The following is a 25,000-nucleotide window of genomic DNA, read 5'->3' on the forward strand; positions in this document are numbered from 1 at the left end:
TAAAATATGTGTTTCTTGATCATTAAATCAGCATATTAGAATCATTTCTGAATTCTTAATCCTCCATTTTCTTTCTTTTTTACTTTCTTTCTTCCTTCCTTTATTTCTTTCCTACCTTCCTTCCTTCCTTTTCCTTTCTTTCCTCCATTTTCTTTCTTTTTTCCTTACTTTCTTTTTTGCTTTCATCCTTCCTTTTTTCATGTTCCTTCCTTTCCTCCATTTTCTTTCTTCCTTTTTTCTTACTTTCTGTTTCCCCTTCCCTTTCCTTTCTTCTGTCCTTCCTTTCTTCATACATTTCTTCCTTCCTTCTTGCATGTTCCTTCCTTTCCTTCATTTTCTTTCTTCCCTTTTTCTTCCTTTCTTTTTTCTTCCTTCCCTTTCCTTTCTTCTGTCCTTCCTTTCTTCATACCTTTCTTCCTTCCATCTTGCATGTTCCTTCCTTTCCTTCATTTTCTTTCTTCCCTTTTTCTTCCTTTCTTTTTTCTTCCTTCCCTTTCCTTTCTTCTGTCCTTCCTTTCTTCATACCTTTCTTCCTTCCTTCTTTCTTGTTCCTTCCTTTCCTTCATTTTCTTTCTTCCTTTTTTCTTCCATTCTTTTTTCTTCCTTCCGTTTCCTTTCTTCTGTCCTTCCTTTCTTCATACCTTCCTGCCTTCCTTTATTTCTTTCCTTTCTTCTGTCATTTTCCTTCCTTTCCTTTGTTTTCTTTCTTTCTTTTTTCCTTTCTTTTTTGCTTCCTTCATTTTCTTTCCTTTCCTTTCCTTCATTTTCTTTCTTCCTTTTTTCTTCCTTTCTTTTTTCTTCCTTCCTCCCTTTCATTTCTTCTGTCCTTCCTTTCTTCATACCTTCCTTCCTTCCTTCCTTCCTTCCTTCCTTTATTATTTCTCTCCTTCCTTCCTTCCTTCCTTCCTTCCTTCCTTCCTTCCTTCATTTTTTCTTCCTTTCCTCCATTTTCTTTCGTTCTTTTTCCTTTCTTTTTTGCTTCCTTCCTTCCTTTCTTCCTTCATTTTTTCTTCCTTTCCTCCATTTTCTTTCTTTCTTTTCTGTCCTTCCTTTCTTCATACCTTTCTTCCTTCCTTCTTTCTTGTTCCTTCCTTTCCTTCATTTTCTTTCTTCCTTTTTTCTTCCATTCTTTTTTCTTCCTTCCGTTTCCTTTCTTCTGTCCTTCCTTTGTTCATACCTTCCTGCCTTCCTTTATTTCTTTCCTTTCTTCTGTCATTTTCCTTCCTTTCCTTTGTTTTCTTTCTTTCTTTTTTTCTTTCTTTTTTGCTTCCTTCATTTTCTTTCCTTTCCTTTCCTTCATTTTCTTTCTTCCTTTTTTCTTCCTTTCTTTTTTCTTCCTTCCTCCCTTTCATTTCTTCTGTCCTTCCTTTCTTCATACCTTCCTTCCTTCCTTCCTTCCTTTATTATTTCTCTCCTTCCTTCCTTCCTTCCTTCCTTCATTTTTTCTTCCTTTCCTCCATTTTCTTTCGTTCTTTTCCTTTCTTTTTTGCTTCCTTCCTTTCTTCCTTCATTTTTTCTTCCTTTCCTCCATTTTCTTTCTTTCTTTTCCTTTCTTTTTTGCTTCCTTCCTTCCTTTCTTCCTTCATTTTTTCTTCCTTTCCTCCATTTTCTTTCTTTCATTTTCCTTTCTTTTTTTGCTTCCTTCCTTCCTTCCTTCCTTCCTTCATTTTTTCTTCCTTTCCTCCATTTTCTTTCTTTCTTTTTCCTTTTCTTTTTTGCTTCCTTCCTTCCTTTCTTCCTTCATTTTTTCTTCCTTTCCTCCATTTTCTTTCTTTCTTTTTCCTTTCCTTTTTGCTTCCTTCCTTCCTTTATTCCTTAATTTTTTCTTCCTTTCCTCCATTTTCTTTCTTTCTTTTTCCTTTCTTTTTTGCTTCCTTCCTTCCTTTCTTCCTCGCTTCCTTCATTTTTTCTTTTTTTCCCTTTTTTCTTTACTTTCTTTTTTCCTTAATTTCTTCCTTCCTTTTTCTGAATGATCATGGGACACTGAAGACTGCAGTTGACGAGGCTAAAAATAAGCATTTTTCCACAATATTGCTGTTTTAATGCGTTATGATTAAATAAATGTAGCCTTGGATAGCAAAGACATTTTAACATGTTACTGATTAAAACAAAGCATCGTTCACCCTCATGTCATGCCAAATCTGTGTGACTTAAAAAAGAAATTCAACAATAATAATACTAATAATAATCAACTTTTTTTTCCAAGAAAGTAAATGAGTAAATATATTTACGATGCATGTTAATATCATGTGCAATGAGAGTCAAACAGAGAAAGACCTTTCTATATGATGCTTAGTGCAGAAGAGTCGTGAACATAACATGTAATTCTACCTTTTCATTTTAGTAGTACTGCTGCCTAATTTAGTAATGCCAGCACTGGACTTCCTGTGGGTCAGACAGAGTCAGCCGTTCTCTGAGGTGTTACTCTATCCGCAGGGAAATCACCATTCTCACCCTCATATATCCATGACCAGAAACACCACAGGTGGATTAGTCACGCCTCGGCCACTCGTATTTACATTAGCGCTGGATTTCACACCGTGATCTGCACTCCACCTCTGTGTCTTACAGTCACGCGTCTCAGCTGCTCCAGACCGCCGCTCAGGGTGGTCCTGCGTACAAACATTTGTAAGAGAAAAATGAGCCATGCCACTTTTACAACTGTAAAAACACAGCTTATCGCACAATTTAATCATGCGTTCCCTTATGCAAGGATAATCTGTGAACATGCAAAATCAAAAATAGTTTATTTATCAATATACTGAATGAAATAGTGTTAAAATATTACAATATATCGAATGAAGAATTAAATTCAGTAAGATACAGGCGTATACAATATCCACAGTAAATTGTATTATATACAGTTGAAGTCAGAATTATTAGCCCCCCCTGAATTATTAGCCCCATATTTTTTTTCCAATTTCTGTTTAACGGAGAGCAGATTTCTTCAACACATTTCTGAACATAATAGTTTTAATAACTCATTTCTAATAACTGATTTATTTTATCTTTGCCATGATGACAGTAAATAATATTAGACTAGATATTCTTCAAGACACTTCTAAACAGCTTAAAGTGACATTTAAAGGCTTAACTAGGTTAATTAGGTTAACTAGGGAGGATAGGGTAATTAGGCAAGTTATTGTATAACGATGGTTTGTTCGGTATACTATCGGAAAATATACATAGCTTAAAGGGGCTAATAATATTGACCTTAAAATGGGGTTTAAAAAATTTAAAACTGCTTTTATTCTAGCTGAAATAAACCAAATAAGACTTTCTTCAGAAGAAAAAATATTATCAGAAATACTGTGAAAATTTCCTTGCTCTGTTAAACATCATCTGAGAAATATTTAATATATAAAAAAAAAATTCAAAGGGGGGCTAATAATTCTGACTTCAACTGTATGTATATCATTGGGAAGGCATATATTTCAGTTGTATTACACATTTCCTGTTTGTTTGGACTTTACTGTAATAAGCTCTTGATCTCATGTTAGATTAACTTTTAGTTGTGCAATTATGTTTTATATTCTATATATATGTGTGTGTGTGTGTGTGTGTGTGTGTGTGTGTGTGTGTGTGTGTGTGTGTGTGTGTGTGCAGTTTAGAGGACAAAATTGTTAGTTTCTGTGAAAACCATTTTTTATATATATATTTCAAAATAGCAAGGACATTTTGACAATATGTCCTATAATATTTTTTCTTCTGGAAAAGGAATAAAAGCAATTTTTACATTTAAGTTTTGCCACTTAATTGCTAAGTAAACTCTATTTAAACGTTATCTTTCAAATTCACTAGTTAAATATTATGTTTTATCATCATAGCAAAGATTAAAAATTTCAGTTATTAGAAATGAACTAATAAAACTATTATGTCTAAAAGTGTGTTGAAACAAAACTCTTCATTAAACAGCTCTTGGGAAATCATTTTAAAAGAATTCAAATTTCACATAAGCACTAATAATTTTGGCCTTCAGCTGTATATACTGTATTTTGAATCTGAATGTCTGACTCCTTGTGTCTGTGTTTGCAGAGGACCAGATCCCTCATGGTTTCCCCACTATAGACATGGGTCCTCAGCTGAAGGTGGTTGAACGGACGCGGACGGCCACCATGCTCTGTGCCGCCAGCGGAAACCCAGACCCAGAGATCTCCTGGTTCAAAGACTTTCTGCCTGTCGACATCAACAGCAGCAACGGACGAATCAAGCAGCTCCGTTCAGGTAAAAATAACTCGGTAAACACACCCAAGGCGACAAGGGCTTGAAAAATAAACTATAATGAGTGCGCTCGCTTTTTGCAAAGAGCATGATTGCATACATTGATGCTGACGGCACCTGCTCGATGTGAATATTTTTTTGGTAACCTCCTAGAAAACAAAGACAATAGAGCGCAATATTGAGCGACCACATTTTTCCCCATTCATTTTCTCCATAGGGATTTTTCAATAAAGCCTTGAACCACACTAGATACCAGATGAATCACATTGCAGCATTTGATTCAAAGCAGATGAAAGTATTTGAACTTTTTGAAGAAAGAAAAAAGAGTCAGTATGAGACTTATTCATGTGATGGAATTAATTCAGAAATGACAGAGCACTTCAATGTTATTGACTGAACATTAGCATTCAAAAGTAATGTATTCTACTATTAATATTCAGCAAGAATGCCTTTAATTAAATATATATATATATATATATACATATATATATATATATATATATATATATATATATATATATATATATATATATATATATATATATATATATATATATATATATATATATATGTATATATACATTTGAAGTCAAAATTAATATTACCCCTGAATTTGCCCCCGTTTATTTTTTCCCCCAATTTCTTTTTAACGGAGAGCAGATTTCTTCAACACATTTCTAATCATAATAGTTTTAATAACTGATTTCTAATAACTGATTTATATTATCTTTGTCATGATGACAGTAAATAATATTAGACTAGATATTTTTCAAGACACTTCTATACAGCTTAAAGTGACATTTGAAGGCTTCACTAGATTAATTAGGTTAACTAGGCAGATTAGGGTAATTAGGAAAGTCATTGTATAACGATGGTTTTATGCTGCAGTGGAAACAGAATGAATATTGTGTCTGACTCCATCATGAGCTTGGAGGACTGCATCCATACATCTCTGCAATGACTCAAATCACTTATTAATAAAGTCATCTGGAATGGCAAAGAAAGCGTTCTTGCAGGACTCCCAGAGTTCATCAAGATACTTTAGATTCATCTTCAATGCCTCCTCCTTCATCTTACCCCAGACATGCTCAATAATGTTCATGTCTGGTGACTGGGCTGGTCAATCCTGGAGCACCTTGACCTTCTTTGCTTTCAGGAGCTTTGATGTGGAGGCTGAAGTATGAGAAGGAGCGCTATCCTGCTGAAGAATTTGCCCTCTCCTGTGGTTTGTAATGTAATAGGCAGCACAAATGTCTTGATAACTCAGGCTGTTGATGTTGCCATCCGCTGTGCAGATCTCTCGCACGCCCCCATACTGAATGTAACCCCAAACCATGATTTTTCCCTTTACCAAACTTGACTGATATCTGTGAGAAACTTGAGTCCATGCAGATTCCAGTAGGTCTTCTGCAGTATTTGTGATGATTGGGATGCAGTTCAACAGATGATTCATCAGAAAATTCATTGACTTTCTGCCACTTTTCCAAATGATCAACTTGAAGTCAAGTTTTTATTTGTTGCTCTTACTACTGGGATCAACAACAAGACTTTTGTCAGGTAGTGTAGTTGTTCTCTGCAAATTTGATGAGTGAATACTGTATATATCAACATTTAAGCTGTGTGGAAAGGTTTACGTTCTCTAAATCTCTGTGGAGGAAATGAATGGGGCATTTCTACACTTCTAGAATCCGACTATCGCAGTGTATCTGCAAGACGAGTGACATTTCAGTTCCAAACGGTTTCATTTCATGTCTTAAAGTAAACCAACAGAAAGACAGACTGGCTCACAGTTGTTATTCGCACAACCCTGCGGTTAGGACACACAAACATGATTAACATGACAGCGCGGCGATTTGTTTTGATTAGAATCATTGGCCCTTGTCAACAATCATTTCCTGCGTCAATCGTCAAAACGACTCAGCGTTTGTCAAATTATTCCCAGTCGGCCAATCCATCTCGCAGCTATAGCAGACAATCACATCATTTGTTTGTTTGGAGACAGTCCGTTATTTGATCCTGAGATTAGCTTTGCTCTCCAGCTATTAGCGTGAAGGCCTTTTTTCCATTAACGAATGCTAATGAAACAATTTTTCAATTCCTGACCTTTGCAGAACGCCTATGAACGAATGGGGAAATGTGCTCGTGATTCAATACCTACCGCTTCAAATGGAAACCTTAATCTCAACATGTCATTGTGCACGAGTAATTACCGCCAAAGCAAGCGATTCTGCCATGCACATCAATCTACAGTGTGTTTACAGCGGTGATAATCAGATAAAGAGAGCATCACAGTATTTCTGGACTTTAATCAGTGGAAACACTCATGTATGATAGGAGTCAAGCCTTTTTAAACACACAGTGGATATGAAAAGTATTCAGACCATTGTCACTCTTTGCTATATTGCAGCCATTTGCTAAAGTCATTTAAGTTCATTCTTTTCTCTCATTAATGTACACACAGCACCCTATGTTGACAGAAAAACACAATTGTTGGCATTTTTGCAGATTTATTAAAAAGGAAAAACTGAAATATCACATGGTCCTCAGTATTTTATCAAATGCAATACAAGGAGTGAACAATTTTAGGGTGTCTGAATACTTTCAGTAGCTGATGAATGTAAGATGGAGGATTTTACTTCAGATATTACACCCTTTTCACATTAGCCCCTTTCACATAGTGATACCAGTAAATATGCGGAAAATATCCGGAACAACTTTACCGGTAAATTCAAAAAAGCGCTGTTCACACAGGCGAGGACGTCATGGAATTTTTCCGGAAAAGACCATTCACACATCCATTCCAAAATATCGGTAAATTCTGACATCATCAAGCAGAAATGACCTCTAAACGGCTGGGTCTGTATTTGTAGACATTTGACTACATTACAAACTCTGTGGCTGGATCAGTGTTGTGAACAACTTTAATGAAAGCATAAAGAAAAACTTTCGCATGTCGAGATGTTCATAATATGTGTGTGTGCTGGCGCTCACCAGCTGCTTTACGTGCCAACGCGTCGGCGCTTGAAGGTAAACAAACAACGGCTTATCATAAGCATTTTATCGATAATTATTTACACAGTTGGCGTTAAGAAGGAACATAGAAATGTTATCTGACTAACATCTAGCAGCTAAATGTGTCTGGGAAAACATTCACAGGCTTTTATTCTCACAAACCGCGCGAACTTGAGTGTTCTGATTGGCTAAAGTAGATGTCTTATGTCAAACTTGAGTGTTCTGATTGGCTAAAGTAGACGTCTTATGTCAGCGCGTTACAGACGTGATCACGCTCTTTCCGGCAATCTTCTTTCTGCGTTCACACAGCACAGCATTCCGGCTAATTACCGGTAATGTTACAACTTCTCTTTCTGGAAAATAGCCGGAACGAATTTACCGGTATTTTCAAAAAGGGCCTGTTCACACATACAGACCTTTCCGGAAAATTGCCGGTAATTTTCCAGAAAGGTCTGCATGTGTGAAAGGGGCTATTGACAGGGTTGCCCAAAGTCATCATAATTTAGAAAAGCTTTATTTGTGGTAAATGGAAACTATAATGAATTTATTTTAAAGACTTTTGTGTTTGATATTTAAAGATTTAATAATGATACTGAAATGTTATTATAAAGTATTTTACAGATTTTATTTTTATTAATTATTTTATATTTAGAAGAATATACTATTTCATAAAATCTACTTCAAATTGTATGATAATTTAATGTTTGATTTCAATTAAAGTTCAAAATCCACTGAGAAATGATCTTATGAGTAGGCCCACACAAAATCTGCGTGCGCAGAAATCTGCAGATTTTCCCAGATTTTTAGCCCATCATTGAGTCTGTGTATTTACTTGTGTAAATGTGTGTAAATTTATATTTATTCAGTTTATAATGTAATTTTATTAATATTATTGTGATATAATAATAGTAATATTAATATGTTCATATGATTTATTTACACTACAGTTTGTAAAGTCATATTTTAAGTTGTTTAGTAGATTTCTATTATATGAGAGACTTGCTTTGTTTACCAAATAAGTGGATCTAATTGGATTTGCATTGTACACATTAAATACAAGTTAAAAATGTATTTTTTTATTTCATATATTAAGTTTTCATTTTAATACTCCAAAAATCAGTCTGTATAAATCCGCAGAATGTTTACTAAATTCTCCACAGAAATAGCAAAAAATGTCTGCAGATTCTGTCTGGGCCTGCTTATGAGCTACTGAAAATATTCATATGTACTGATGCTCAAAATAGTATATTGATATTTTACTAGCAATTTCCTGGTGACAATAGTTTTTCCTCTACATTTTTCTTCAGCGCAGGTTCTTATTATTTAACTGAAAAACTAGAAAAAGCTTATATGTGACCCTGAAACACAAAACCAGTCATTTTTTTAATTATATATTTTAATTAGCTTTTTCAAAAGTTAACAATACAGAACATCGAAACTAAGCAACAAACAGACTAAAGTAAAACACACACACAGTATTTAAAAATTTATTAAAAATATGGCATCACGGTGGCACAGTGGGTAGCACGATCGCCTCACAGCAAGAAGTTTGCTGGTTCGAGCCTCAGCTGGGTCAGTTGGCATTTCTGTGTGGAGTTTGCATGTTCTCCCCATGTTTGCGTGGATTTCCTCTGGGTGCTCCGGTTTCCCCCACAAGTCCAAAGACATGTGGTATAGGTGAATTGGGTAAGCTAAATTGTCTGTAGTGCATGTGTGTGTATGAGAGTGTATGGATGTTTCCCAGTGATGGGTTGCAGCTGGAAGGGCATCCAGTGTGTAAAACATATGCTGGATAAGTTGGCGGTTCATGCCGCTGTGGCAACCTTAATTAATAAAGGAACTAAGCTGAAAAGAAAATGAATGAATGAATAACAAAAATAAATAAATAAATAAATAAAAAGGGAGGAGATACAGTATAAACCAATGGGAAAAAAATATTTTGTCAAATCAAATGATGTGGTACATGAAGTGTTTTTAAACTGAACAACTATCTAAAAATCTGGAATCTTAGAATTAAAAATCTAAATATTCATAAATTTGCATTTAAAGTTGATCAGATTTCATTACGAGCATATTTGATATATCTACAGTTTAAAATTTACGAAATGTCTTCGTAGACTATGACTTAAAGGGGAGCTATTATGCAAAAATCACTTTTATAAGGGGTTTAAACACAATTGTGTGACAGCAGTCTGTGAATATAACCAGCGACTAATGATACAAATGTATTCATTTAATTTTTAATAATGACACCTGATTAAAACAATCTGCAGAAACACTTTGATTGACATTCTCCCTTTGTACGTGCCATCAGAGGAAGAAAGCCCCATCCATTAGTGACCCTCATTACCACAGGATGTTAGTAGTGTTTTTGAATCTGCCACTATGCTGACACACAGGCATTTGTAGCTCCGCCCTTATTTGAAAAGTGCACAATCTCATTTGAATTTAAAGCGACAGTCACCAAAACACCACAATTGAGATCAAAGCCGAAAAGGGGCAGTTTCAAAGAGTTATAAAGCATTATCTGTGTGGTATTTTGAGCTGAAACTTCACACACACACTCTAGGGACATCAGAGACTTATTTTACATCTTGTGCAATACAATGTATTTCTGGCTATTGCCAACAAAAATCTGGTTTTGTGCTCCAGGATCACGTATTTACCATACTGGCACTTGTCTGTGAAAAGGGTGTATTATTTAAGCAGGCCACTAACCCTAAATATTAACTGGGCTTTTAATTCGATGCACCATTTGTGTTATTGGCACAAAGGATGCTTCAAATGGAGCTTCTTCTCGAAGCATGCAATTCTTTTCAAGCAGTCGAAACTTTTTAACTTGGTAGATGATAAAGTGAAAATCCCACAGACACGAGTTACTGATTTTTTTTATTTTTATTCGCACTCCTCCATGCTAAGCTCTCAGGCAGAGGTGATTTATGATGATTGGTGTGCAGATCTTTATGAACAGAGATGTGTCAGGCTGATTATTGATTTCTCCTCAGCAAGATAATGGATGTCCGGCTTAGCTGCTGTTTAAAGTCTTAAATACTATCAGGATTGATAGCGACTGTCTGCGAGTGGACAACTCCTGCTCTTTAAAGGGAAAAATTAACACGTATACTTAAGTTTTCTCCCTTTAGCGATAGTGAAGATATAGTAAAGTCTTACTATTCTTCATTATGCTCATGCTACACTGCAGACTCACCCGAAAGGCTTTCATCCCGTCCTGTTTGGGCTTTCTGAGGGTCCCAGTGTATGCCAAAGCTCCCTGTAAACTGATGATGAACAAAACGCACACAGTTTACAGGGGTTTCCTCGTGTTTTTGAACCCCCTTCCCGAATCTGCACTGTTTTCACATGCTGGAGCGGTTGATTCATGATCCACATTAATATCAATCTGCATCATAGTCAACAGACTCCAGATTGGTTCAAAGTAAAACATAGTAAAGTAATTTTCACTTCCGAAAGTAAAAAGACTCAAGGGTCGGAGATTGAATGATTACCTTGCACTCTCAGAAAAGGTTTTCTCCCGTGTTGCATCAGACAACTGTATTTATTTAACACAGCTGTGGTCGGATCCAAAGGCCAAAGAAGTGCTGGAGGTAAAAATAGCAGAAGACCCTTGTGCAGAGAGAGATGGAATTATTACATACTAGGCCTTCACAAAAAAAAAAGGTTTGAGTTAAAGGCCAACATATGCTCTACATAAGGCTGTGAACACAGAGATCTTGATTCCAAACATGGTGCTCTAAAAAATGAACGCATATTGTTTCAATGTAGATTAAGTATTTGTTGCTTTCTTACATTTCTATGTTGAATTAAATTCACTTATTTCAACTTATCGATTAACGTTGCTAAGTCAAGCTAAGTTTGCATAACTTAAAAAGTACAGTCGAAACCTGATTTACTTATTAAAATAAGCTAATATTTCCAATCCATATAATTAAATTCAACATAAAACATTTTGTACAGTGTACTTTGTTTTTATTAATATAAGAGCCTAATATAGTAATTAATAATGTACTAATATAGTAATAATACTAATATAGTAGTTGCAGTACTTTCAAAATATATTCAGGCAAGTTAAGCATCACACATTTGAATTAAATATATGTCATAAATGTTTATTTCTGAGGGTCTGAGGGAACCTAAAATACAGTTGAAGTCAGAATCATTAGCTCCCCTGTTTATTTTTTTCCCCAATTTCTGTTTAACAAAGCAGATTTTTTTAACACATTTCTAAACACAATAGTTTTAATAACTCATTTCTAATAACTGGTTTATTTTATCTTTGTCATGATGACAGTAAATAATATTTGACTAGATATTTTACAAAACACTTCTATACAGCTTAAAGTGACATTTAAAGGCTTAACTAGGTTAATTAGGTTAACTAGGCAGAATAGGGTAATTAGGCAAGTTATTGTATGATGATGGTTTGTTCTGTAGACTATCAAAAAAATATATAGCTTAAAGGGGCTAATAATTTTGACCTTAAAATGGTTTTTAAAAAAATTAAAAACTGCTTTTATTCTAGCCAAAATAAATCAAATAAGACTTTCTCCAGAAGAAAAAATATTATCAGACATACTGTGAAAATCTCCTAAATCTGTTAAACATCATTTGGGAAATATATTTTTTTTAACTGTACATATTTATGTTATATTTATGTAAATATTATGAAATAGGTTTTCTTAAAAGGTCTACTGATCGCCAGTTTACTTAATTTTTTAGTAAAATTAAATAAGTTAAAAATAATAATTGTTATAATTATTTATTTATTTTTATTTCTTGCTTTTAGTAATGCAATTTTTTGTGTAATTGCGCTTTTTTCTGGAAAAACCAAGGTGTCCGTGGGCACTTAAAATGTCCTAAATAAAAAAAAAATATATATATATATATATATATATTTGTCTTAAAAAGTTTTAAATTGATTAAAATATTGTGTTGTAGGACTTTTACAACATCATTTTAAACAGATCTTAATTTTCCAGTTTCCATGTTACTCAATCTGGCCAACATCCATCCAATCACCAACAATCCAACTCAATAAAACTCTATTTCCCAATATGATTGAAATGTCTTCCTTACAATAACATTTGTTTCAAATGCTGAGGACACTGACCTTGACACACTGTTGTGCATACAGTAAGTTTATTATAAAAGTTTTAAAACTTGTCCATTTTTTAAAGGACTGTTCTATGAAAATAATAATGCATGTATACAACTAGAGTTTGCTTGTTTTAACGCATTATTTAAAATATTTAGCTAAGAAATACCTAAATTAGATTTTGTTTGATGGAGAAAGTAACATTTTCCAACCTTAACGTTTATCTCTATATAAGTCTGAAAGTTAATTCATAATGGTCTTAGAAGGGTCTTTAAAAAGTGTAAAATATTTAACTTGCTCAAACCTGCAGAAACACTTTAAACTGTACTGCCTACATCAAAAATACACTGTCAAAAATATTCATAAATTAGCAGTTTTCCTATTTTATTTATGCTATTGAATTGGATTATGGGAGCTTGATCTTTCTTCTATCAACTTTTAGCTTTGAAAAGTTCCCAAAAATCACTTTTATGAACATTTTTAATAGTTTAAAGTGATATATTGTCTGGGTTGGTGTCGTAAATTATTGTACATGTACATTGTAATAAGCTGACAGTACATATTCTGCTATATTACAGACTATTTCTCTATATATATAATGTTTATTATGCATTATATTATTTCAAACTACTAAAATGTCATTAAAAGTCACTTTGTTAATCTGTAGAGTTGAAATTTCAACATCATAAGTCAACAGAGCAGAGATCAAACTCCCATAATGCAATTTACAGCATAAATAAACAGAAAACACTGTTCATTGACAGATATTTTTTACAGTGCCAGATTTACATTTCCACATGTAGAGCACAGATACTCCCTGGATATTGACGAGTAACTGGAAACGAGCATCATGTGTGTAAATCAAGGCTATGCTCTTTTGTGTTCATGCATAAAGCACGTTTCTGGCCTGAAGCGGCAAATGTAAAGAACACACAGTGAATTAACACACACTGAGAACAGAAGAGCCAACGTCTTCTTGGAAGATTGTACATGCCACTTCTTTTGCTCCTGTTCATCTTTCTCTCTCTCTCTTTCTCTCTCTCTCTCTGTCTCTCTCTATCTATCTATCTCTTTCTCACTAACAGTTCTCTTTAATCTTATTTGCATTCGTATTACCTCACCAGGTGGTACACCAATCAGAGGTAAGAATGCTGAAAACAGAAATGTCCAAAAATCACCCCAAAGTGTCGCTCCATCACCCCGTCCCACATCCTCTTTCATTCTGGAGTCTCTTTGTTTTTCTCCGGCCTCTTCTCTGTGCATGAACCTCTGCTCGTCTGTCTCACTAATGGACGTCTGAGTCAAGCAAACATACAAGATTAAACAAAACCACCATATATCTTGCGTTCTTTTTTTAAATTCATGGGTCAATCCAACGAAACATGTCAAAAGCATTCAACACAGGCTCATTGTGAATATGTAGCCCTGTATACATTTCTGGAGAGCACAAATTATGTAGCCAGAGCTACATATGGCTGCGTTTTGTCTTTAAAACGAATGCTATGGGGTGGTATGACCCTGCCGACGGCTTCTGTTTAGTTTCGCACTACCAGTTGACCGCTTACCTTCTTATGGACAGCTTTTACACTGTACCAGTTTGCCCAGTAGCTCACCACGTACGTCGGTGGTTTAAGATGCAGAGAGGAGTTGACTGCGACAATGAGGTTCGAGTCAGGTGAAGAACAGTTCCAGAAAGCAGGTAGAACTAAAAAATTAAATAAGCAAGTAAATAACAGGGTGAGAACGTGGTAAGATCTGAAAAAGTGGTAAAAATCAGGCGAGGGCTTTTCTTTTTCTGCATTGCTTTTGAAAACACTGTCGGTTGGGTTTACGGAAGTGGGTGGGTGAAGTTATAGGTCGATCGGTCAGTCAATCAGTGGACAGCACCCTCTAGTGGATTTACATGAGAACACCAGGCACGAATGGCACTCGCGAGAGAAATTTGAGATCTGAAAAAGCGTACACAGCGACCTCTGGGAGATTCGAGAAAACAAAAACGGCAAAAAAACGTTGCTCCTGGGACATATTTCGCTCTCTTTAGAAATGTATACAGGGGTACATATCAATAATGAGCCTGGGTTGAAAGCATCATATTTCAACAACAAATCTGAAGATAGTTTTATGTAATTTTATTATTTATATCTTTGATTGTTTTTTTTTTTGCACTTATTTTATAGATCACAAATAATATTGCAAGATTTATAAGTGGGTTGAAGAAGAAAGGGTTTTTATGCATCCAAACAATAATTTTTATGACAATAATTTTTTGTACATTAGAATGCATCCTGTTTATTTTTCTCAGCAAAACCATTTTTGTCTTATCAAATAATTGACTGTAATACATTTTTAGCTTGATTTATGTAGGATGTTCACTATAATGTCATTCAGTTTAATAATAGCAAAACATATAAAGAGAAAGAATAGTTTAATTACGTATTAAAATACTCTAAAAAATTATCCCAATCCTGCTTAAAAATACTTAATACTTATGATGATTTAAATATCTTTAAATCATTACATTTTCTGAAACCTCTTCCTATTTGTTAGGAAGAAGTTTTTGAAAAACCACATAATGTATAATAACTTAAAAATAAGTAATGTTTATTTATTATTATTTGAAGTATACAGTGCATCTGGAAAGTATTCGCAGCGCTTCACTTTTTCCACATTTTTTTATGTTACAGCCTTATTCCAAAATGGATTAAATTCATTTATTTCCTCAACATTCTACACACAATACCCCATAATGACGATGTGAAAAAGGAGTTTTTGAAATTGTTGCAAATGTATTAAAAATAAAAAAGCTGCAAAATCACATGTACATCAGTATTCACAGCCTTTGCCGTGAAGCTCTAACTTGAGCTCAGGTACATTCTGTTTCCACTAATCATACTTGAGATGTTTCAGCAGCTTGATTGGAGTTCACCTGTGGTAAATTCAGCTGATAGGATATGATTTGTAAAGGCATACACCTGTCTATATAAGGTCTCAGGGTTGACAGTGCATGTCAAAGCACAAACCAAGCATGAAGACAAAGGAATTGTCTGTAGACCTCAGAGACAGGATTGTCTCGAGGCACAAGGAGGGGGAAAGTTACAGAAAACTTTCTGCTGCTATGAAAGTTCCAATGAGCACAGTGGCCTCCATCATCCGTAAGGGGACGATGTTTGGAACCACCAGGACTCTTCCTTGAGCTGGCCGGCCATCTAAGCTGAGGGATCGGGGTAGAAGGGCCTTATTCAGGGAGGTGATCAATAACCCGATGGTCACTCTGTCTGAGCTCCAGCGTTCTTCCGTGGAGAGAGGAGATCCTTACAGAAGGACAACCATCTGTGTAGCAATCCACCAATCAGGCCTGTATGGTAAAGTTGCCAGACGGAAGCCACTCCCCGCCTGGAATTAGCCAAAAGGCATCTGAAGGACTCTCAGACCATAAGAAACTAAACTCTCTGGTCTGTTGAGACTAAAATTGAACTCTTTGGAGTGAATGCCAGGCGTTACGTTTGGAGAAAACCAGGCACCGCTCATGACCAGGCTAATACAATCCCTACAGTGAAGCATGGTGGTGGCAGTACCATGCTGTGGGGATTTTTTTCAGCAGCAGGAACTGGAAGACTAGTCAGGAAAGAGGGAAAGATGAATGCAGCAATGTACAGAGACATCCTGAATGAAAACCTGCTTCAGAGTGCTCTTGACCTCAGACTGGAGTGACGGTTCATCTTCCAGCAGGACAATGGCCCAAAGCACACCGCCAAAATATCAATAGAGTGTCTTCACAACAACTCGGTGAATGTCCTTGAGTGGCCCAGCCAGAGCCCAGATCTAAATCCTATTAAACATCTCTGGAGAGATGTTGATGGCTGTACACTGTCGCTTCCCTTCCAACGTGATAGAGCTTGAGACGTACTGCAAAGAGAAATGGGCAAAAATTCCCGAAGACAGGTGTGCCAAGCTTGTGGCATCACATTCAAAAAGACTTGAGGCTGAAATTGCTGCCAAAGGTGCATCAACAAAGTATTGAGCAAAGGCTGTGAATTAATTTGCAACAATTAAAAAAAGTTTGGGGTCATTATAGGATATTGTGTGTAGAATGTTGAGGAAATAAATGAATGGAATCCATTTTGGAAGGCTGTAAATTAAAAAAGTGAAAAGGTGAAGCGCTATGAATACTTTCCGTATGCGCTGTATATATATCATTGGTTATGTGGTTTATGTGTGCTAAAAGTGTTTTAACGGGTCATTTGTCAGTATAACACACTGTTGGAGCGAGGTTAATGCTCAGTATTCTAATGAGGTCTCATGCACTCGAAGCCTTTGATTACGTTTCTATTGTTAATGCACATATTTACTGTAAACCCATCCCATAATGCATTTCAGGAATACTTCTGAAATACACTGACAGCATTGTTTCTTTTAGTTGTCTCCGTGTGCTTCCATCATCCACAGTTTGCATGATGTATGTCACATCACGCAAAAAAACAAACAAAAAATAAACAGCACTTCCATACTAAAAACCTAATAATTGCAAAATAAACTGTCCATAAATCTTGTGTGTGTGTGTTATCAAAGATGAACTGAATGCTGGAACCAGGTAAGTGTGTGAGGGAGATGTTATAATCTGTCCAAAGTAAATAAATCTCCCAGTATTAGTCCTCCTGGATCGTCTTTTGTTTTCCGTGGATGTGTTGAGGACGTATTGACAGTAATTGCAGCAGCTGTATTATGTCTTGATAGATTTACTCTCCAAGAGCTCGGCTTTGTCTCGACTAGCAGAATAGCAGAGCTTATACACAGTGACGGATATAGCTGGCGTAGCCCGCAGCTCTTTTTACTTGCCACAATGAATAAATAACTCAGTTTGCTTTAGATTTATTGAATTGCGCAGTGAAAGATGTTGCTCTTTACTTTCAGTATTTAGAAAGACGAGAAAGGTCATATGCCAGCTGACTGTTAGTCCATGTGTCCATGTTGTTTAAGTAGAAATACAGTTGAAGTCTGAATTATTAGCCCTCCTGTATATTTTTTTCCCCAATTTCTGTTTAACGGAAATATGTTTTTTTAACACATTTCTGAATATAATAGTTTTAATAACTCATATATAATATATAATGCTGATTTATTTTATCTTTGCTATGATGACAGCACATAATATTTGATTAGATATTAGTCAAAATACTAGTATCCAGCTTAAAGTGACATTTAAAGGCTTAATTAGGTTAAGTTCAGGTAATTAGGTATGTCATTGTATAACAGTGATTTGTTCTGTAGACCAGTGGTCGTGAAACAAACAAAAGGTCGCTTGGTGATTTCCAAAAATCTCATATATGTCATTAAAATATTAGAATTACCATATTTTATCCATAACCTACAGAAGATAAAAATAGTTTTTAAATTACATTATATTTGATATACAGTGCATCCCATTTTGACAATTTATATTTTTATTCATTTCTCAGACCAGACAAAATCTGCGGAAATGTTTTGCTAATTCTGCGGATAATTTTGTAAAAATCTTTGGATTTATGCGGAATGATTTTACCAAGTATTATAACTAAAAACTTTATATATTAATTAAAAACCAATAGCTTTTAACTTGTATTTAATGTTTACAATGCAAATCCAATTAGATCCACTTATTTAGTAAACAAAGCAAGTCTCTCATATAATATATCTACTAAAAGACAGAAAATATGACTTTACTTTAACTGTAGTGTAAAATAATCATATGAAAATTTTAATATTACTATTATTATATCACAATAATATTAGTGAAATTAATTTAAAAACTGAATAAATATAAATTTACACACATTTACACAAGTACATAGACTCAATGATGGGCTAAAAATCTGCGAAAATATGCTGATTTCTGCGTGCGCAGATTCCGTGTAGGCCTAAATATAGGTCAGATATTTTGGTGCATTTAAACAAAACAGATTTATTACACAGATATATTTATTTAAATAATATTTTAGTCATCTAACATCTTGAGAAATAGAAAGATAATACATTTAAATTCATGCAAAATATTGCCAAAGAAATTACACACAACAAAATTCCAACTAAATTTCATAAATTCTTTGCTTCTCTCTTCTATTTTACGTTTTTGTTTAATATTTTCCCTTAACATATACATTTGGGTGTACTAATTTTTGGACTATTATCGTAAGATATTTTGTTCGATTACCTCCAGATTTAGCTTCAGTACTGCCTAATCTATTGTATATGCTCAAATATAACATTGTACAGCTTAATATGGAAAATATTCATTTAAATGAGTGATTTGTAAAGGGGTGTATGCACTGAGCACTGTATACTTAATATTTATTAGTTACATAAAAAACATGCAAATAAAAAGCCATCAGCCTTTATTTTTGTATTTGTTTCCCTTCGATTGAGACCACTGGAGTTATTATACTAGATTAATGACACAGCAAATGTGTTAGTTGCAGAATATTGATTTTACGGCACAATGTTCAACTTTTATGGCATACATTATAAATAAGAGCCGATTTAAATGTTGTTATTCGATTGAATAGGCGTTATTAGTGGTTATTAGCTGATAGATATCAGCCAATAGGGGCCTTCTGCATCTACTGGTAGGCTCAGAAGGCTGTTATCATCCATCCACATGGTTAATCAGCTATAAATAACATGCAGTTGGAAGTTAACAAGAATTATTTATATTATTTATTAAATTTACTATTAATTGTATTTTATTAACATCTACCTCTACCTCAACCCTAAACCCAACCGTCACAGTAATGTAAAAACAGATCTGGATATGGAGTCTTCTCTATTAGTGTAGCTAATTAATCATGTGGATAGATGATTACAGCCTTCTGAGCCTACTAGTAGGCGCAGAAGGCCCATACTGGCCCATATCTATCAGATGATAACCACTGATAATGGCCATTCAATCGAATGATAACATTCAAAGCAGGTGAAAATAAAGCCCACGACTGAACCTGGAGGATGATCTCCAAGTGGTAGTCTCCAAAATTATACCAAGAATAGTCTTGTGCTGTAAACATTGTGCCCACCATTCTCATTAAGTGAGGTTAATATTAAATTACACAAATGAATAATGACTATAACAAATTATATGGTTGTTAGACTGTTACACTTTTTTGTGTTGCCAATATGCTCGTATTTATATGGTTCCTATTGGTGTGTGTGCACCATTGTTATTTTAGGGGTCGCGGGCTGAAAAGTTTGAGAACCCCTGCTGTAGACAATCGAATAAAAAGGCTAATAATAGTCACCTTGAAATGGTTTTCAAAAAATTAAGATCTGCTTTTATTCTAGCTGAAATAAAACAAATAAGAGTTTCTCCAGAAGAAAAAATATTATCAGACATACTGTGAAAAATTTCTTGCTCTGTTAAACATCATTTGGGAAATATTATTTAAATAGAACGAAATAATTCACAGGAAGGCTAATAATTGTGACTTCTCTTGTGGCTGCCTCTGTTTGTCCGCAGTGTGTGATTGTGTGTGTTGTGTTTGCAGGAGCGCTGCAGATCGAGAACAGCGAGGAATCAGACCAGGGCAAGTATGAATGTGTGGCGGTGAACAGCGCGGGAACTCGCTACTCGGCTCCTGCAAACCTCTACGTCAGAGGTAAGATCTTCTTTGATCCAAAATCTGTCCTGTTTCACCTTAATCCACTTACATACAGGTGTTTCTTCAGCCAGAAGAGGAGCTGACACACTTAAAACACACACTTCTCTCTTCTTTTAGCACCCAATGTCTTAATAGAAACACACCGCAGTTCTGTGGTGGACGCTGCACAGAGGCACTTTAAACTGAATCAGGGGATCATGACTCTCAAATCAGTTCTTTGAAATGGAAATGATTCTCTTTAGTTATTAAAAGCTTCTCAGTCTTTGCTGTGAAATTATAAGATGATCTGTATTATTTTTAGTGGTAGTAATTAAAGATTATTTGCACATAATGATCCTAGACCACAATACCAGTCAGAAGTGTATTTGGAAGTTTAGATACATTTTGGTTTATATGTTATTAGAATAAGACAATATTTGGTGGAGATACAACTATTTGAAGTTATGTATACTGAGGATTCCAAAAATCTAAATACACTGCTCAAAAAAATAAAGGGAACACTTAAACAACGCAATTGCTGCGTCCCAATTCGCATACTTATACTACTGCCTAAAACAGGCATGGGCAAACTCAATCCTCGAGGGCCGGTGTCCCTGCAGAGTTTTGCTCCAACACTAATCAAACACACCTGAACACCCTAATTAGTGTCTTCAAGATCACTAGAAAGCTACAAGCAGGTGTGTTTGATTAGGGTTGGTGCAAAACTATGCAGGGACACCGGCCCTCCAGGATCGAGTTTGCCCATCCCTGCCCTAAAAGTATGTACTTTATTTGTGAGGGAAAAGTACACACTTTTGAGTGTGTAACAGAAGAGTATGCAAGTTTTTGGGATGTACTACCTTCTCGTTAACAGCTCGTTGTGTTGCTTAGTTACGAGCCCTGTCAATCATCCACACGTCATCCACATTTCTTTCAAATTTAATTCCCTACCTTACTGGAGAAGCAGCAGCAGCAGGTCAATCTCCCATTCACGAGTCTTTCATGCAGAGAAATCTCCTCAGGTGTTTGGATAATTCTGCATTCAGACGTTAATGTCCAAACACGTCTTTATATAAGTTCAGTATTGTTGTTGCAGATGAAATATAACACAGAAAAGGCGATTAAAACATGTTCCAGTGGGCTAGATATTAATTAACAGTCATACAAACATCTTTACCGAAGCCTTTCTACTTGACGGTTGGTCTCGTGCATCCATCATGTTTGTAGTTTGTTTACACTTTTTTACTAGCGTTTGTAGTTCTAAATCGAATTCACATCCTACGCGCAATGTATTGTGGGCAATATCAGCGGTTAGAGTATGGGCGCTTCTACAATTCTAGTTTTTACCGGAAATAGTAAACCATACGGGAACCTTTTGCATACTCTTTTCAACATACTACGATTTGGGACATACTAATTCTACTTTCAAATACTATTTAGGACGGATAGTATGCAAATTGGGATGCAGCACGAGTAACTTCAAGTCAATCACACTTCTGTGAAATCAAACTGCCCACTTTGGAAGCAACACTGATTGACAATCAATGTCACATGCTGTTGTGCAAATGGAGTAGACAACAGGTGGAAATTATCAGCAATTAGCAAGACTCCCCCAATAAAGCTGCGGTCACACTTAACTTTTCTTCCCATAGACTTCCATTCATATGCACGTGAATGCGTCAGACCAGAAACACGGGGTCATGCGTCAAGTTTCGCAGGTTGCTGCGGTGCAAGGTTCAAGCTTGGTGAACTCTGACCTGCGAAATCGCATCACTTGACTGCGTGAGGCCAATCGAGGATCAAAACATGACGTCTGGACAGAAATTTAAAACATTGAGCAATCGCTCGATTTTGTAATGTCTAATCATCTTATTTAATCCCGCCCCTTTTCGCAGCGCCGTACGACAGAATTTCGCACACACAAAGCCCGGTGTGACCGTAGCTTAAAGGAGTGGTTCTGCAGACCACTTTTCAGTTCCTGTGCTTTCTGGTTGATGTTTTGGTCACTAATTAATGTTGGCGGGGCTTTCACTCTAGTGGTAGCATGAGATGGAGTCTACAACACACACAAGTGGCTCAGGTAGTGCAGAATTTTGTTGTCAGCACATTCAACTTTGGAAAGAAGAAAGTATTTAATAGGAAGATTTCATTCATTCAGATCTAGGATGTGTTATTTTAGTGTTCCCTTTATTTTTTGAGCAGTGTGTTTAAGAATACCTTTTGAAATTTGTCCATGTTAAGTCTTTAGCTATTAACATTACTAATCAAAATGAGCTTTGATATATTTACTGTAGGACATTTACAAAATATCCTCATGGATTCTTCTTTAATATTATAATGATTTTTGGCATAAAGGAAAATGTATATTTTTGACCCATTTAATGCCCAAATATACCCATGCAGAATAGTTTTGTGCTCCAGGGTCACATATATTTATTTTATAGCAAATGAACTTCCACAAAGGTATTTTCATAGCACATTATTGAATCTTGAATAAATCTATTGAAATGTACAGTTTCAAGAAAACAGATTAATTCAAATGAGTCAGACATGTATTTTATATATATATATATATATATATATATATATATATATATATATATATATATATATATATATATATATATATATATATACATTAATAATATTATTATTATTATTATTATAATAAGAAGAATTTATATAATAATAAGAATAATATATATATATATATATATATATATATATATATATATATATATATATATATATATATATATATATATATAGTACACACCCCCTTATTAATTTGTCAGTCAATATACAGTATTTTGACAGTATATTTTGGAACATTAAAATAAAACAGCTTCATTAAACAGTTATATTCATTGATAAAGAGTGTGGTCACGTAATATTTTTAGTAATAGAAACAAACATTTAATTTGACTTAATAATTTTTCCCAAACATACTCATTTTGCTGTACTTATTTTTAATCTTAAGTTATTTTATTAGATTAGTTCCAGTTTTACCTTTGGTACTGACTAATCTAATGCATTTACACCAATATATTATCTTGTACACTGAAAAAAAAATGAGATAATTGCTTGGATTTACAAGTTTTCTTTTTCAGATAAATGGTTATAAACAATGTATTTGGGCTTAATTTAAATAAACAAATTAAATTGAACGTTACTAAATGAAAGTTAAATTCAACCCATATACATTTTCAGTGTATAACATGCTATAGAAAGAGTTGATTCAACAGAGAGATCTGTAAAGGGTTTATAACACTAAAATATTTAAGAGCATTTACATTGACACAAATACATAAGCAAGGACATTTTGGGCTGATTGGCTGGGTCACTGATCAAAAGATCTGATTCTCTTACATAAAATAAGCTTCTTAACTACTATACTTTGACGTTATGATTGTCTTCATGACTTTTTTTATAACTTCAAGGTGATTACTGATGATACAGTGTAAAAATATGTGTGCTTAACTTTTATAGTCATCTCAACTTACAACCAAACTGACTAAAATATTAAGATTAACTTTGTATAACTTAACAAATTGAGTTGAAACCTGATTAACTTATTAAAATAAGTTAAAGCAACATAAAGTATTTGTTGTTTTGACTTTGTCATTACAATTTTTACAGCGTAGATGATCGATTACTGTTTCTTTATGTCACAGTTATTATATTTACATGATTTTTGTCCATTGTTTATTAAGTATATTTCAAATATATTTGATAACGTTATTATAGCATAAATTTAGCATGTTGAGAAATGGCTAATTCAAATAAAGCATTCTGCTGGTCATGAAAGTCTGCTGGTTGAGACTTGCAGGCCAGATTGGAGAATCCCGTTGTGGAAATTCCCTCATTAATGGTGGGATCTATTACATTCAGAGACCATGTTTCAAAGACAACCTTTTCCTTTTACACACACACACACACACACACTTTTGCCTGGCAAGTACTTAAAGATCTTTAAATGCAGACCTTGGTGATACGATGCTCTTTGATAGTGTGAATTTTGCCTGTGTGTGTGTGAAATGAAAGCAGGGGAAATGAGAACAAGACTCGAATCTTTGTCCATAAATTCTCCTGGTCTTCTTCCTTAAGCTCTCCACCAATGAGAGAGGAGCTCATATAAATGATGCATGGAGGAGATCATATCAAGTGAATTCTCTCAGGAACCCTATGATCTTTACACAGACCACACACACACACACACACACACTCTCTCTCTCTTGATGAATGACATTTAATATATATGTATGAGTATCTGATGCTTTATGGCCAGAGAGAGAGATGTTCTCGTTTTGTTAGTCCATGAATTTTTCAATGGTGGTGTCATTCTTTTATTGCTTTTTTTATTCAAGGATGTACTATTGATGTGTGTTCATGCTTGAGTGAACATTAGGGGCTTATCACTATATGTTGCATTGTTGTTTTGTAACTAATGAGATGCTGTAAGAAGATATAACTCTCATTATATGTCTATATATGTTAAATATTACATATTTTATAATATGTTGGTATACGTTTTATATATTAAAATTAAATATTTATGAAAAGTACATATAGATTAAATATTATGTCAGTGTTTAGTTTTTTTTTTCTCGTGCTTCTGGTGAATAAGGTTTAAAAAATCGCTTTGAATATAGGGATGAATAAAATGTTGACGTTTGGTGTATGTAAGTACTGCTGAAGTGGAGATTTATGACTCCAATCAATAATAAAAAAATGGAAAGAGAAAATCGACTGTAAAAAATCTGTAGATATAAATTGGTAAAGTGCTAAAAAAATAACTTAATAGACAAAAACAGCCAATAAGCCCATAAAAAGGCCAAACAAAGGTTTAGCACACTTTTTAAAATAAAAATGGAAGCCAAGCATTATTTTATCTCATGGAAATGTTAATAAAGGTGTTAAGTTCACTGAGATTTAATCAGTGCATCAGAAAAATCTGAAAAAGTGCACATGTATTTTCATTAATGTGAAGGATATAATTTATTTTATAAAGCGTTTCAATAATTGTATTATTAAACTGATATTGTTAACT

At 34.5% G+C, this 25,000-nt stretch overlaps 1 protein-coding gene across 5 annotated transcripts in view; it reads left to right on the top strand.

The window, feature by feature from the left end:
* Positions 1-25,000, top strand: part of ptprfa (protein tyrosine phosphatase receptor type Fa) — a 444,470-nt gene that overhangs the window by 262,536 nt on the left and 156,934 nt on the right. For 4 of the 5 annotated variants that reach the window (XM_056459357.1, XM_056459358.1, XM_056459359.1 and 1 more), the window contains exons 5-6: positions 4,036-4,224; positions 19,858-19,968. In XM_056459357.1, the coding sequence (XP_056315332.1) occupies positions 4,036-4,224; positions 19,858-19,968 (300 nt within the window). Of the gene's footprint in view, positions 1-4,035; positions 4,225-13,470; positions 13,489-19,857; positions 19,969-25,000 lie in introns of all 5 variants that reach the window. The other variant, XM_056459356.1, reaches the window with a different exon arrangement.

This window comes from Danio aesculapii, chromosome 6, assembly GCF_903798145.1.
Source record: "Danio aesculapii chromosome 6, fDanAes4.1, whole genome shotgun sequence".
Taxonomy (NCBI): Eukaryota; Metazoa; Chordata; class Actinopteri; order Cypriniformes; family Danionidae; genus Danio; species Danio aesculapii.